The 15,549-nt window shown below is 41.9% G+C and overlaps 1 protein-coding gene across 1 annotated transcript; it reads right to left on the bottom strand.

Annotated features, from left to right (window-relative positions):
- Positions 1-7,691: 7,691 nt before the first annotated feature.
- LOC130273124 (acrosin-like) lies at positions 7,692-12,118 on the bottom strand. Its single transcript, XM_056519422.1, has 5 exons — positions 11,746-12,118; positions 9,999-10,215; positions 9,207-9,472; positions 8,057-8,202; positions 7,692-7,969 (listed from the first exon to the last, which is right to left on the bottom strand). The coding sequence occupies exons 1-5, from the start codon at positions 11,918-11,920 to the stop codon at positions 7,775-7,777; spliced, it is 999 nt and encodes a 332-aa protein (XP_056375397.1). The 5' UTR covers positions 11,921-12,118; the 3' UTR covers positions 7,692-7,774.
- Positions 12,119-15,549: the final 3,431 nt, after the last annotated feature.

Below are 15,549 nucleotides of genomic sequence, written 5' to 3'. Positions count from 1 at the left end.
TGAGCCCCTTTAACATTGTGAGAGGCCAGAATTTAAGGAATTCTTCCACATCAATGGGGGTCCATGGCTGCTTTTCCAAAAAAAGAATACATTTGAAGACATCTAGATAACTGAGTGATGGAATAACGCACAGGATTCAGAGCAGTTCTTCCTGTGCAGGAAGGGGCGGCGGTTGGGCATCACCATACGTGCATAAGGGGGGAGGTGTTGCTGTGGTCCAATTGAAGTATATTTTGAGTATACTATAGATTGATGGAGAAATGCCCAGGGGGGTCATCAGACCCCCCCATGTCGGTGATCGGCGCAAATCGCAAGGGAATTCACACTTGCGATTTGCGCCTATGCCAGCTCATACAGGTCTATAGTGCCCCGGTGACCCGGAATATAAGGGGGATCGCGGATGTCTAAGACACCCACGATTCCCCTGAAGGGATAAGAGTGAGGTGGCAGAGGTGCCACCCCTCCTATCCCTGCTATTGATCATCAGAAGCGATGACCAATAGCAGATCGGGGGAGGGGGGGTTAACTTTCATTTTCCCCGTCCTGCCCACCCACAATAGGCGGGACAGGATGGGGAAACAGACAAGGACCGGCGACGAAGATCCACTTACCCCTCCAGAGGCTGCGGGCGACGGTGATCGGCGGGCGGCAATGACGTGCATCAGAAGAGGACGGCTCCCAGGATCCCACGGAAGCCGGTAAGTTGATCTGGAGGGCTACTACTACTATATAGTGGTCTCTACACTGTAGCCCTCCAGATGTTGCAAAACTACAACTCCCAGCATGCCCAGACAGCTGTTTGGGCATGCTGGAATATGTAGTTTTGAAACAGCTGGAGGGCTACAGTTTGAGACCACTATATAGTGGTCCCTAAACTGTAGCCCTCCAGATCTTGCAAAACTACAACTCCTAGCATGCCCACATAGCTGTTTGCTGTCTGGGCATGCTGGGATTTGTAGTTTAGCAACATCTGGAGGTCCACAGTTTGAAGATCACTGTGCACTGGTCTAGAAACTGTAGCCCTCCAGATGCTGCAAAACTGCAAATCCCAGCATGCCAAAACAGCAAACAGCTGTCTCGGCATGCTGAGAGTTGTAGTTGCGTACCTCCAGCTGTACCATAACTACATCTCCCAGCATGCCCTTCAGTGATCAGTATATGCTGGGAGTTGTAGTTTTGCAACAGCTGGAGGCACACTGGTTGGAAAATACTGAGTTAGGTAACAGAACCTAACTGAAGGTTTTCCAACCAGTGTGCCTCCAGCTGTTGCAAAAGTACAACTCCCAGCATGCACGGTTTGTCAGTGCATGCTGGGAGTTGTAGTTTTGAAACAGCTGGAGGTCCACCCCCCCATGTGAATGTACAGGGTACATTCACACAGGCAGGTTTACAGTAAATTTCCTGCTTCAAGTTTGGGCTGCGGCAAATTTTTCGCCGCAGTGCAAACTCCTAGCGGGAAACTCACCGTAACCTGCCAGTGCAAATGTACCCTAAAAACACTACACTACACTAACACAAAATAAAGGGTAAAACACTACATATTTACAACCCTTACACTGTCCCCCCAATAAAAATGAAAAACATATTGTATGGCAGTGTTCCCAAAACGGAGCCTCCAGCTGTTGCAAAACAACAACTCCCAGCATTTCTGGACAGCCACTGACTGTCCAGGCATGCTGGGAATTTATCAACAGCTGGAGGCACCCTGTTTTGCAATCACTGGCATAGAATACCCCTATGTCCACCCCTATGCAATCCCTAATTTAGTCCTCAAATGCGCCTGCTGCTCTCTCACTTCTGAGCCCTGTCGTATTTCAAGGAAACCGTTTAGTGCCACATATGGGGTATTTCTGTACTCGGGAGAAATTGCACTACAAATTTTGGGGGGCTTTTACTCCTTTTACCCCTTATGAAAAGGAAAAGTTGGGGGCTACACCAGCCTGTTAGTGTAAAAAAATTAAAAAATTTACACTAACATGCTGGTGTTGCCCCATACTTTTTATTTTCACAAGCAGCAAAAGGAAAAAAAGACCCCCAAAATTTGTAACGCAATTTCTCTTGAGTACGGAAATATCCCATATGTGGGCATAAAATGCTCTGCAGGCGCACAACAAGGCTCAGGAGTGAGAGCGCACTATGTACATTTGAGGACTAAATTGGTGATTTGCACAGGGGTGGCTGATTTTACAGTGGTTCTGACATAAACACAAAAGAATAAATACCCACATGTGACCCCATTTTGGAAACTACACCCCTCACGGAACGTGACAAGGGGTATAGTGAGCCTTAACACCCCACAGGTGTTTGACAAATTTTCTTTAAAGTTGTATGGGAAAAATGAAATTTTTTTCACTAAAATGCTGGTGTTACCCTAAATTTTTCATTTTCACAAGGGAAAATAGGAAAAAATTCCCCCAAAATTTGTAACCCCATTTCTTCTGAGTAAGAACATACCCCATAGGTGGATGTAAAGTGCTCTGCTGCCGCACTACAATGCTCAGAACAGAAGGAGCGCCATTGGGATTTTGAAGAGAAAATATGTCCGGAATTGAAGGCCACTTGTGTTTACAAAGCCCCCCTAACAATAAGTGCCAGAACAATGGACCCCCCCCCACATGTGACCCCATTTAGGAAACTACACCCCTTACGTAATGTAATAAGGGGTACAGTGAGCATTTATGCCCCACAGGTGTCTGACAGATTTTTGGAACAGTGGTCCGTGAAAATGAAAAATTACATTTTTCATTTGCACAACCCACTGTTCCAAAGATCTGTTAAACGCCAGTAGGGTGTAAATACTCACTGCACCACTTATTAAATTCTGTGAGGGGTGTAGTTTCCACAATAGGGTCACATGTGGGGGGGGGTCCACTGTTCTGGCACCACGGGGGGCTTTGTAAACGCACATGGCCCCTGACTACCATTCCAAACAAATTCTGTTTCCAAAAGCCCAATGGCGCTCCTTCTCTTCTGAGCATTGTAGTGCGCCAGCAGATCACTTGACGTCCACACATGGGGTATTTCCATACTTAGAAGAAATGGGGTTACAAATTTTGGGGGTTATTTTCTCCTATTACCCCTTGTAAAAATGTAAAATTTAGGGAAAAAACTGCATTTTAGTAAAAGAAATTTTTTTTTTCATTTACACATCCAACTTTAACAAAAAGTCGTCAAACACCTGTGGGTAGTTAAGGCTCAATGTACCCCTTGTTACGTTCTTTAAGGGGTATAAAAAGTTTCCAAAATTGTATGCCATGTGAATTTTTTTTGCTGTTCTGGCAAAAGTTGATTTAAAAAAAAAAAAAAAATTCCACCGGAGTACCCCTTTAATAATGTCCATTAACATTGTGAGAGCCCAGAATTTGAGGAATTCTTGCACATCAGTGGGGGTCAATGGCTGCTTTGCCAAAAAAAAAAAGAATGAGGGTTAGCAGCTCTGAACTGCTGCGTATAAAAGAATAAAGGCTGTCTGGGCATGCTGGAAGTTTTAGTTTTGCAACAGCTGGAGGCACACTTTTTGAAAACACTTGTTTAGATGTATCTCACGGAGTAGAGCTGTGTTATAGATGTGTACGAGTCCTAATATGGAAGCTTATTTAAGAATTCCCATTCATTGTCTTATGTTCTAATTTAAGACGTTCCAGACGGTTTTCGTTCCAAGACGTCTCCCTGACCCCTTTTGTAATCTTACAGATTGTATCCTAAAATTTTTTTGTTTTGTTTTATTTTTCTGGCCTCCGCACAAGTGTAAGTGAGCGGAATGTGTTTAATATTTTCAGGGATCCAAGAAACACATTTATACATTCCAAAGTGAACTCTTATGTTGTTTTTTTTTATTAGATCAAAACACGAAAGGGAGAAGAGTGTTCATGGAAGAATGTTATAATGAAGAAGTCCTCTCAAGATATAACAATGATTTCCCCCAAAAATAGAAATTTAAGGAACAACCTCCCCTGATGGCTTCATTTATACATTCTGTATAATGTGCCAAGGTATTTCTACTCTACCTCATGTATATGACCATCTAAAGCAGTGGTCTCCAAACTGTGGACCTCCAGCTGTGTCAAATCTACAACTCCCAGCATGTCCTCCAAACAGCCAATGACAGAGTTGTAGTTTTGCAACAGCTGGAGGTCCACAGTTTGGAGACCACTTATCTAAGCCATAGGTATAACTACTGTGGTCACAGTGGTTGCAGTTTAGACCAGGCCCCATAGTTTACAGGGCCTGAAAGGACTAATCTGGTGGAGAAAAAAAACATCAAATCAACTGGTGCCAGAAAGTTATACAGATTTGTATATTACTTCTATTTAAAAATTGTAATCCTTCCAGTACTTATCAGCTGCTATATGCTCCAGAGGAAGTTGTGTAGTTCTTTCCAGTCTGACCACAGTGCTCTCTATTGACCCCTCTGTCCATGTCAGGAACTGTCCAGAGCAGGAGAGGTTTGCTATGGGGATTTGTTTCTGCTCTGGACAGTTCCTGACATGGACAGAGATGGCAGAGTAGGCAAAGTAGAAGTTTTGGATTGAAGAAGTCATCATGGCGGCCTGTACCAGATGGAGAAGAAAAGCAAAAAGGACGATGTCGATCAGAAAAGACGCCAATTGTGAATCACTTAATTTAACTGTATGGTGGTGGGAAGGAGGGTGTCGATGCACTCGTTGCTAATACAGCACCTTGCCAGGGGTGCAAGGGGCACTAGGTACACCTTCGTACACAGATAATGAATACAGTGGTCCCTCAAGTTACAATATTAATTGGTTCCAGGATGACCATTGTATGTTGAAACCATTGTATGTTGAGACCAGAACTCTATGGAAACCTGGTAATTGGTTCTGAAGCCCCAAAATGTCATCCAAAAATAGGGAAAAAAAGTGAGGATTAAAGAGAAATAAGTAGATAACTAATATAGATAAAGCAAATCCTTACATATAAAAGTAAGAAGGAGCTGCTGGGAGCTGCGATCACTGTCTATGTCAGTGTTTCCCAACCAGGGTGCCTCCAGCTGTTGCAAAACTACAACTCCGGGCACGCTGGGAGTTGTAGTTTTGCAACAGCTGGAGGCACCCTGGTTGGGAAACAATGGTTTATGTAGAGGACAGGAGCTTCTTCAGGGTCCTATACAGTACACACAGTGTCCCAAATGGAGCCGCCCTTACTTGGTGTCTAAAGGAGCAGCTAACCTTGGCACAGGTAAGGAGTAGTACAGAACTTGTAGTTCCTCCCTGTACTGTAGGGGGCACTACCAGACACCAGTCAGTGCATGCACTTCAGTAATAGAGGTGGTTTACCAGTGAATGCCCATTCTGATTGGTCAGTTCCTCCAGATCTGGACTGTCTGTATATTGTATGTTGAGTCTGGTTTCAAGTTACAATGGTCCACAAAAGACCATTGAATGTTGAAACTATTGTATGTTGAGGCCATTGGAAGTTGAGGGATCACTGTATAATATATTTCTTCACTGGTGTATTTAAAAAATGTGCTGATGGTTGATATTTATTGTCACTATTGTATTTATTTATGGAACTATGAACTTGATGCACTTTATTATGCACTGTGGAATGGACTATCTATATATACTGTGTAGATAGATATATATGAAGGATAGGAGCAGCACATCCAAGAAAACATAAATAGATGAAGTGGGTGCATGCATTATAGGATCCTGGCAGACAGATCCAACTTGATAGCTTGTGGATAGAGGTAGCACACCAAACAGTAGAGTGCCACAAATTGTAGTTTATTTCATAGTGTAAAAAACAGGTACGCTCTACCCCCTTAATGCAAATCTATGGGAGGGGGCGTGGTCATCATCATGTCCCCTCCCATAGACTTTCATTAAGAAGGCAGGGCGTGATGTAACGAATATTCCTCCATATATATTCGCGAAATACTGCAAATTCTAATATGGCCTATGCCGCTCATCACTAGTGGTTAGTGCTATTTTCCGGCGTAGCAGTAGGGAGGGGAGCAATGACAGAGATGATGAATCAGGGCAACTAGAATCAACAATCGCTTTACCAGACATATATTTTAGGTATTGTAATATATAGATTTTGATGTTATTTTAAACTTTTTGAGGTGAATTTTCACTTACCTACTGGTCAACTTTAAAGGGGTATTCCGGGCAAAAACATTTTATCCCCTATCCAAAGGATAAGGGATAAGATGTCTGATCGCAGGGGGGGGGGGGGGGGGGGGACTGTTGAGACCCCCCACGATCTCCCTGCAGCACCCGCATTCTATGCGGATGCTGAATCCGCATTCTGTGCGGGTTTCCGAAACTGGAGATTCAGCATCTGCATAGAATGCGGGTGCTGCAGGGAGATCGCGGGGGGTCTCAGCAGCGGGCCCCCTGTGATCAGACATCTTATGCCCTTATCCTTCGGATAGGGGATAAAATGTTTTTGCCCGGAATACCCCTTTAACTTTCAACTCTTTGAACTGCATTTTATTTTACAACCAGGTAGGTATAAGACGTTAGATTAATGGTCTATTCACATGTACAGTATTCTACGCAGATTTGATGTGCAGGATTTTCTGCTGCAGATTTCAATGTAAACTGAATGACTGAGCACAGCTTCAAATCCTGCGCATCAAATCTGCGCAGGATACTGTACGTGTGAATAGACCCTAAACCAAGAATAAAAAAGTACAGTCGCTTTAGAAGGATAATGCCTATTGAGAGCGGATGCTTTTTAATGCGCTGCTATGTCCCAAACAGGAAAATATAATGTATGTTTGATGAAACCAATAATATTCACGAACACTGTGTTTACAGGGCAGATGCACGTCACTTTCACACACTTTTTAGTTTGTTGCTATCACCCAACTAGAAGGATATAAAGTGTGTTTGATGAAATGAACCAAGCTGTCGGGTAGCAGCCACTTGTAGGCCCATCAAAATTCTTAGCACCAGGTCCATGATGCTCTCAATCTGGCCAGACCCTCATTTCCTAAGAGTGGAGTATAGTATTCCTTGGTACATAAGGAAAATTCCAAGAAAAATTTTCAGCTCCCCCAAAAAAATTTGGTTGAAAAATATTAAAAGTCCAAAATTTTTTAGTCCATATTAAAACCAAAAAAACAAAACACCCTGTGTGGATAAAACCCCTATGCCTGTTTTATCCACACAGGGTGTTTTGTTTTTTTGGTTTTAATATGGACTAAATAAATTTTGGACTTTTAATATTTTTCACCAAAAATTTTTTGGGAGCTGGACATTTTTCTTGTAATTTTCCTTATGTAGCGGGGTACCGGCTCGGCTTCATCCTGGCTTCCAATTCAACATCCATGAGTGCCCAGAGACTAAGCAACTATAAACAGTGAGCTGGCTACATTTTTCTTTGACTATATTCATAGTATTCCTTGTGGGTTTTTCCTTCCAACAGGTATTATCCCACAGTATTTACTATTGTATAATGTACATTGAGATTCTCCCTTCGTTTTCCTTTTTTTAACAACTGCTCTGAGCTGTAAAGTTTTCCAGAGCTCTAATCCACCACATTTTAAATGGGAACATTAATACATTTGTAAGTTTTTTCAGCGATTTTTTACTTCGCTGCTATCACACAACTAGGAAGGTTATCAAAACTTACATGCAATGGAAACCCAACAATCTGTTTTACCAATATGTGTAAAATCTGCTTATCGTTATATTGAAAAATACCAAATACCAAGTAATATGTTTTCAGTAATTTTTATTATTTTGAAGTAAACATGTTCAAGGTGTTACTAACATGCAAAACATAGTGTCTATTTATTGGTGACTTATCCAAGCTTGCGCTTCTTAGCGGTCGGGTTGGACTCAGTTTTGTCCATGATCCAGTTGAGAAAGTATTGGGTAGAGGTGTAAATCCCTGGGCTTTGTGCTTGTGCACAGCCTGATCCCCAACTGGTTATACCCACCACTGAGTAGGTTCGAGCCTTAGGCTCCTTGCACATCAGTGGTCCCCCGCTGTCACCCTATAGGACAGAACAGAAAATATATCAGTACAAATACCTGAAGGTTATTTTTTTACATATGGCTGCATTTCATCACACTATAGTCACCTGACAACTATCAATGCCTCCTTTCTCATAACCTGCACATAGGTTGTAGACACCCACAGCGCCATTATACCATGCCGTGCTATTGCAACGCTTTGTAGAAATCAGGTCTACACGGGCTTCCTGAAGAATATCCGATGGTTCTGTGGCTGCAAAGGAAACATTATAAGTTATGAGAATTTTGCCCAGACTTTGAGGTGGGTAGACGTGTCCTACAGTTATCTCTCTTGATCTCCTCATACACCGGAATGTTCAGAACAGCTGCAGGTTTGGATGACTTTAGTATAAGGTAAATGGGCACCTTTAGACTCCCCATATGTAGCAGAAGGTTACTGTTGTATTGTCAGATGAAATATTGGCCATGTTTAAAAGAATCTGTAGATGAATGGGCCCCAATCTGCCATGGATAGATCTGCTCTTACACTGTAGCTGAGTGCGCCCTAAACCGGGAATCCTTCCCTCTATGACATTTATATCCTGTTGGTTTTCATTAGATAGGACAAAATATAGGGGAAATTTAGCCCTGGTACTTGTATGTGGCTTAGGAATAGGACACTGCTGTATATTGTAATGAAGTTAAGGAGATATTCTGCATGTTTAATATATAGGTATATAATAGGTATTACAACGGGCCTATTGAAATTATTAGGCCGTCCATGTAAATGCATCCAAGTAAAAGTAATCAGTAAAAAGTGACATTCTCTGAAGCCACACTCTGCCCTGGATAATAGATGAAGGTTATTCTGTCTGTCAGTCAGATCTCCCCTGTTATAACAATTCAAAGTACATATAATATTTGAGATACTACTTAATGATACGTTCACATGTGCAGTTTAGCCGCGAGCTTCCTGCTGCGGGTTTGAGTTGCAGAGGAATTTCCACTGCAGAAAATCTGCCGTGGAACACCCACCCGCAGCTTAAACCTGCAGCGGGATACACGTGGGCAACTCGCTCATGTGAACGTACACTTAAAGGATTATTCTGGATTTTCCTCAGGTCTATCCTGAGGATAGGCCATCAGTCTAGAAGTCCAGGAAACCCCCTATAAAAGATAAATAGTAAAATTCAAATATACAGAACAGTCATAATCGTGCTTTAAAATCATATATATATATATATATATATATATATATATATATATATATATATATACCTTCTTCTTCCAGAACACCCCAGCCGGCAATATAGCAATCGGTCATGAGTGGAACTTGTGCAGTTTTCGGAGGAAGGCACGCTGGTTGAATGTGTTCATTGTAAGAGATGGGACGATCTATAGAAAGCAGCGCAATGTCATTGCGTTCTGTGTCCGGGTCATAATTCTCATGTTCTATCTTTTTGGATATGGCCCGAATCTGAACTTCAGGGCCAGACGCTGACAGCTTATGGCCTCCAAACACCAGTCTCCAAGAGAACACAGAGCTGAAACAATAGGAATTAAGAAAGATATTAGCAAACATATACAATATATAACTAAGTACCTGGTGTTACCTGGTCTTCCTACCTAAACCCTGAGGGAGAATAAATTAAACTAAAGGCTGTCTGGGCATGCTGGGAATTGTAGTTTTGCAACAGCTGTAGGCACACTTTTTGAAAACACTTGTTTAGATGTGTCTTGACTGGTTCAGGCCACTTCTTGTGTAGCTCGGCCCCTCGTAACATGATCACTAGACATAGTGTTACACAAGAAGAGGTCCGGACCAGTGATTACATGGTAAGTATCACTCTCTTAACTGTATACATTATACAGCCATATAGATGGCTGTATAATTTATATAGCTCCTAGGAGTTGACTATTGCTGCTCGGCAGCGCTAATTAACTCCTTCCTTGCTGGGTCAGCACATAGCCTATACATCAAGCCTATACCAATCTTTAGTGTATAAATCTAGACATAACCTAAGAAGCATGTGATTCAATGGTAACAGAGATAGTGAGGGGATGCCTTACTCAGCTTGGTTCTTGAAGCAGTGGGCAGCTGTTAGAATCCATTTATCATTCAAGATGGAGCCTCCGCACACGTGCACAAAATGATCCTCGTCTATGGCTTGCTGGATGCTGACTAACCATGGCCAGGACCCAGGTAGGGCATCTTTTCCACCAACAATGCGTGAGCCAAATTCCTGGCCTGCCAAAGGTCGATCTCCACATGCTAGAGGGGTAGAGACTGTGGGGAGAATTTATCATTAGTGGTACAGCAGTTTTCTTGCCTATTTTAGAGGCAAATTGTTGGCTTAATTGCAATTACACCTGTTCACATTGGGTAGGTGTAAGTACTTTTGTAAAAGGGGGTTGTCCTTCCATTAAAACTCTTCCTCTATCCACAGGATAGGGGATAATTGTATAAATCGCAGGAGGTTTATGTGATGGGACCCCCACAATCTTGAGATTAGGGATCCTGAAGCTCCCATTGAAATAGATTGGTGGTCACACTTGTGTACTGCCACTAACAAATGGCTAAGATAGCCAAGTACGGTATGTAGCTATCTCTGGCAGTGCCTGTAGACAATAGATGGAGTGGCAGTGCGTAAGTGTGACTGCTACTCTATTTTGACTGGAGCTTCGGGACCCCCATTCTTGTGATTGAGGGAAACCCCACAGTGTTACCTTATCCCCTATATCAGTGGTCTCCAACCTGCAGACCTCCAGATGTTGTAAAACTACAACTCCCAGCATGCCCGGACAGCCAACGGAGTTGTAGTTTTGCAACATCTGGAGGTCCGCAGGTTGAAGACCACTGCACTATATAGTAGTGGAAAATCTCTTTAATACCCTCTCTATGTAATAAGACCGATGCACTCTCCCCAAATATATGCAAAATGTATATACTGAATGCAGTGTGGACAGAGACTAAGACAGGTAGGTCCCCATTCTCTATTACAGGGGGTTTCACACTCTAGAGGGAGATTTTTGAAAACCTGGGTAGAGGAAATGTGATGGAGTTGCCATAGCAACCAGATGGTTTATTTTATTTTTCAGAGGCCTTTTTGAAAATGAAAGTAGAAGCACTGTAAATGGTTGCTATGGGCAACTGCACCCCTTTTCCTCAATATTTTATGGAAAAATGCCATTTCCATTCTTTGAGAGAAAGACAGAAGTGGATCCAGCAGGAAGGATAGGTGTAAGTTCTTCCTTTACATTTCCCATGCCTTTGAATACACTTCTGACTTTGGCTCAATTAAAGAAACATGGGGGAGATTTATCAAAACCTGTGCAAAGAAAAAGTTGGCTCAGATTGCTTCTTTCATTTTTTTAAAAGGCCCCTGAGAAATGAAAGAAGCGATCTGATTGGTTGCTATGGGCAACTGGGCAACTTTTCCTCTGCACAAGTTTTGATAAATCTCGCCCCAAATGACCACAAAAAGCGGTGTCCGAAATTTACCTTACAAAAGATCAAACACATTCCTGTATAAGAGCAAAAAACATAAGAGCATAACAAAAAAGAATGAAAGAAAAATGGTCACAAAAAGTTACATGTGAAACAGCCTTAAGGGAGGATTTCACACAGCATTTCTATCTTTTTATTTATTAAATTATTAATTCAGTCCTTTGAGCTAAAGCTCAAACAGTTGAACGGAAAGGAATTGTAGATAAAGGAAGGACATGAATTTCTTCTGCTGGATCCACATCTGACTTTGGCCCAAGAACTACAATGGGTGACGCCGGCCTAAGAATAGTTCTATATTTGCGTACTTACTTCTATGGTGAGGAAAAAGAGCGCCATGATCCAACTGACACAGAAGAATGGCGGTAACTTGTAAGAGCTCCAGAAGCTTCATTGTGTCTGTCCGTGTGGTAAGGAGGAAAGTGAGTGGAGTCACCGTCACAAGATGGAGGTGGTAGTATAGTGAGTGACCTAACAATGACATCATAATGGAGTCAGGCCCTTGTAGAGGACTATGTTCATATGCCTATATGTGCTGTCATGTTTACTTATATGAAATATCTCAAGATATAGGGTTAAATCTTATTCCTATTGATCAAATATAAAAAAGAAAGAAAAGTGGGATATAGGTGACAGATCCCAGCATTAAAGTCAGTACAGTCCCATAAAGTGTAGTTTATTTCATAGTGTAAAAAACAGGTACGCTCCAACCCCTTAATGCAAGTCTATGGGAGGGGGGCGTGGTCATCGTCATGTCCCCTCCCATAGACTTCCATTAAGAAGGCAGGGCGTGATGTAACGAATATTCGGCCATATATGCGAAATACTGCAAATTCTAATATGGCCTATGCCGCTCATCACTAGTGGTTAGTGTTATTTTCCAGCGTAGCAGTAGGGAGGGGAGCAATGACAGAGATGATAAATCAGGGCAACTAGGACCAACAATTGCTTTACCAGACATTTTTTTACAAATTGTAATGTGGTGCCCGTGTCATGCGCGGCTGATCCCGGCTGCTAATCGCAGCCAGGGACCCGCCGGCAATGGCCGACGCCCGCGATCTCGCGGGCGTCCGCCATTAACCCCTCAGGTGCCGGGATCAATACAGATCCCGGCATCTGCGGCAGTTCGCGATTTAAATGAACGATCGGATCGCCCGCAGCGCTGCTGCGGGGATCCGATCATTCATAACGCCGCACGGAGGTCCCCTCCCCTTCCTCCGTGCGGCTCCCGGCGTCTCCTGCTCTGGTCTGTGATCGAGCAGACCAGAGCAGAAGATGACCGATAATACTGATCTGTTCTATGTCCTATACATAGAACAGATCAGTATTAGCAATCATGGTATTGCTATGAATAGTCCCCTATGGGGACTATTCAAGTGTAAAAAAAAAATGTTAAAAAATGTAAAAGTAAAAGTAAAAAAAAGTTAAAAATCCCCTCCCCCAATAAAAAAGTAAAACGTCCGTTTTTTCCTATTTTACCCCCAAAAAGCGTAAAATTTTTTTTTTATAGACATATTTGGTATCGCCGCGTGCGTAAGTGTCCGAACTATTAAAATAAAATGTTAATGATCCCGTACGGTGAACGGCGTGAACGAAAAAAAATAAAAAAAGTCCCAAATTCCTACTTTTTTAATACATTTTATTTAAAAAAAATTATAAAAAATTTATTAAAAGTTTTTTATATGCAAATGTGGTATCAAAAAAAAGTACAGATCATGGCGCAAAAAATGAGCCCCCATACCGCCACTTATACGGAAAAATAAAAAAGTTAGAGGTCATCAAAATAAAGGGATTATAAACGTACTAATTTGGTTAAAAAGTTTGTGATTTTTTTTAAGCGCAACAATAATATAAAAGTATATAATAATGGGTATCATTTTAATCGTATTGACCCTCAGAATAAAGAACACATGTCATTTTTACCATAAATTGTACGACGTGAAAACAAAACCTTCCAAAATTAGCAAAATTGCGTTTTTCGTTTTAATTTCCCCACAAAAATAGTTTTTTTTGGTTGCGATATACATTTTATGATATAATGAGTGATGTCATTACAAAGGACAACTGGTCGCGCAAAAAAAAAGCCCTCATACTAGTCTGTGGATGAAAATATAAAAGAGTTATGATTTTTAGAAGGCGAGGAGGAAAAAATGAAAACGTAAAAATTAAATTGTCTGAGTCCTTAAGGCCAAAATGGGCTGAGTCCTTAAGGGGTTAAGATGCCTACCTTGTTAGCGTCGCAGGACCTGTGGGTCATGTGACTTGGTTCACAGAACTCTATGGTTTGCTAAAGGACCTTTGGTGGTTCTAGTCAGGTGATCACCCACAATCCTATGTAACGGTGAGTGAGAGCTGACATGGACCAATCTAAAACAGTTCAGCCCCTGCCCATATAAGGGAGCTGCGGCCATTAATCTCTCTCTTTCCTCGTGGGCTGCTGATGAGGTAGGATCTGTGCAGCTTGATTAGACACAGGTGTATAGGGCACATAAACAGCGGTCACACCGGCAACTAGAGCTTAGGTGAGTGTGCACATAAATGATAGTGACTCACGGTTTTGCAGAAAGACCTTCTTTCAAGTTTATTCAAGTAATTCCAGGTACGTTGTCTCGCAGGACATCAGGTTAGCAGCGATAATTCATAGCAGCATAGATGATAACATGCTCCGTGCTCCTTTCAGTCTGGCCCAACGTTTCGGGGGTACACCCCCTTAGTCATGCGCAGTAACTGACCGGAACAAGAAAGTATAAATAGCAACATAGCAGCCGTGAGTATTAACCCTTTAAATATTTTATGATATGCACATTAATGTCAAATAAACGGGAAAAGCTGCTATATAACTATTAGAGTGCTTCAATATATCAGGCATCACTGCAGCGCTACAGAATTATGCAGCACTACAGGAATGCATTAAAATTACAGCATTCATTCATACCTCTCAGTGTAAGTGTATCAAGTTCAGTTATCCAAAATGTTTCTCTTTGCAAAAGCCTTTTACGGTTTAAGTCCTCATTGGTTTGAATAGGTACCTGCTCCAACACTAACCATCTAAGTTCTGAAATTTGGTGTCCAGCCTCCTTAAAGTGCCGGGCTACGGTAGTTTCCCCATATTTGGTGTGAACACTATCCAATATCTCTTGTGCGTTTTTTTTGTAGCATTCTCCTAATAGCTGATTTATGCTCAATAATTCTAGTTTTTATGTTTCTAGAGGTTTGGCCGACATACCCCTTTGCCACACGGGCATTTCAACAAGTAAATAACGTTATCCGAATTACATGTAAAAAAGCCCTTGCTTTTAATTTTAGCCTTTGCTTGGATGGGTGATGGTATCTCCCTTGATAACGTTATTACAGTTGGAGCATGAGAGGCAGGGGTATGTGCCTAATTTTTTAGCTGCCAGGAAGGTCTGTCTGTCTTTTTTCTTTTTAAGGATGTCTCTTTTGATAAGTTGGTCTCCAATGGATTTACCTCTCTTGTGTACATACCTAGGTAGTGTACTAAATAGATGCCCGTATTTTGTATCATTTTTCAATAGTCCCCAATGCTTGGTGATTGTATTTTTAACTATTTTACTCCTTTTGTCGTATGTACCTATATATAGAATCTGTTTCTTATCTTTTTCTTTTTTAGCAGATCTCACCCTAAGTTGTTCTCTAGTTAGTAGTTTTACCTTTTCTTTCTCGTTTTGAATTTTATTTTTATTGTATTTTATTGTAACCGTGAGTCACTATCATTTATGTGCACACTCACCTAAGCTCTAGTTGCCGGCGTGACCGCTGTTTATGTGCCCTATACACCTGTGTCTAAACAAGTACTGTTGAACAGAGATACTGGAGCTCAGTTGTATGGGCCGTGTTCACACACAGAAGTAACAGTTATAACTCAGTTATATGTTGATAGGATCTGCGCAGCTGTCATCGGCAACCACTAGGTCAAAGGATTGTGGCCTCGGCCATAATCCAAATTGTGAGGTATTACTATTCCCCGAAATCTTCGCAAGATAACTGGACGAAAAAGCGCAGAGTGCGACAGCGGGTTGAAAGTCGTAACAAGCTGGGGAAATACAGGACTCTAAGACGCCAGATTGCCAAATTGAGGTCCTGTATAGGTTTACT

Source organism: Hyla sarda, chromosome 5, assembly GCF_029499605.1.
Source record: "Hyla sarda isolate aHylSar1 chromosome 5, aHylSar1.hap1, whole genome shotgun sequence".
NCBI classification, from domain to species: Eukaryota; Metazoa; Chordata; class Amphibia; order Anura; family Hylidae; genus Hyla; species Hyla sarda.
This window is presented reverse-complemented; position numbering and strand designations above follow the sequence as displayed.

What these genes read in the sequence shown, in the direction of transcription:
- LOC130273124 (XM_056519422.1), bottom strand. Translation starts at nt 11,920, where the DNA reads ATGATGTCATTGTTAGGTCACTCACTATACTACCACCTCCATCTTGTG. An exon ending in TCTTTTTCCTCACCATAGAA is followed by an intron (nt 10,216 to 11,745) that starts GTAAGTACGCAA and finishes TTCTCCCCACAG; the next exon opens with TCTCTACCCCTCTAGCATGT. An exon ending in GGGTGTTCTGGAAGAAGAAG is followed by an intron (nt 8,203 to 9,206) that starts GTATATATATAT and finishes TTTCCTTTGCAG; the next exon opens with CCACAGAACCATCGGATATT.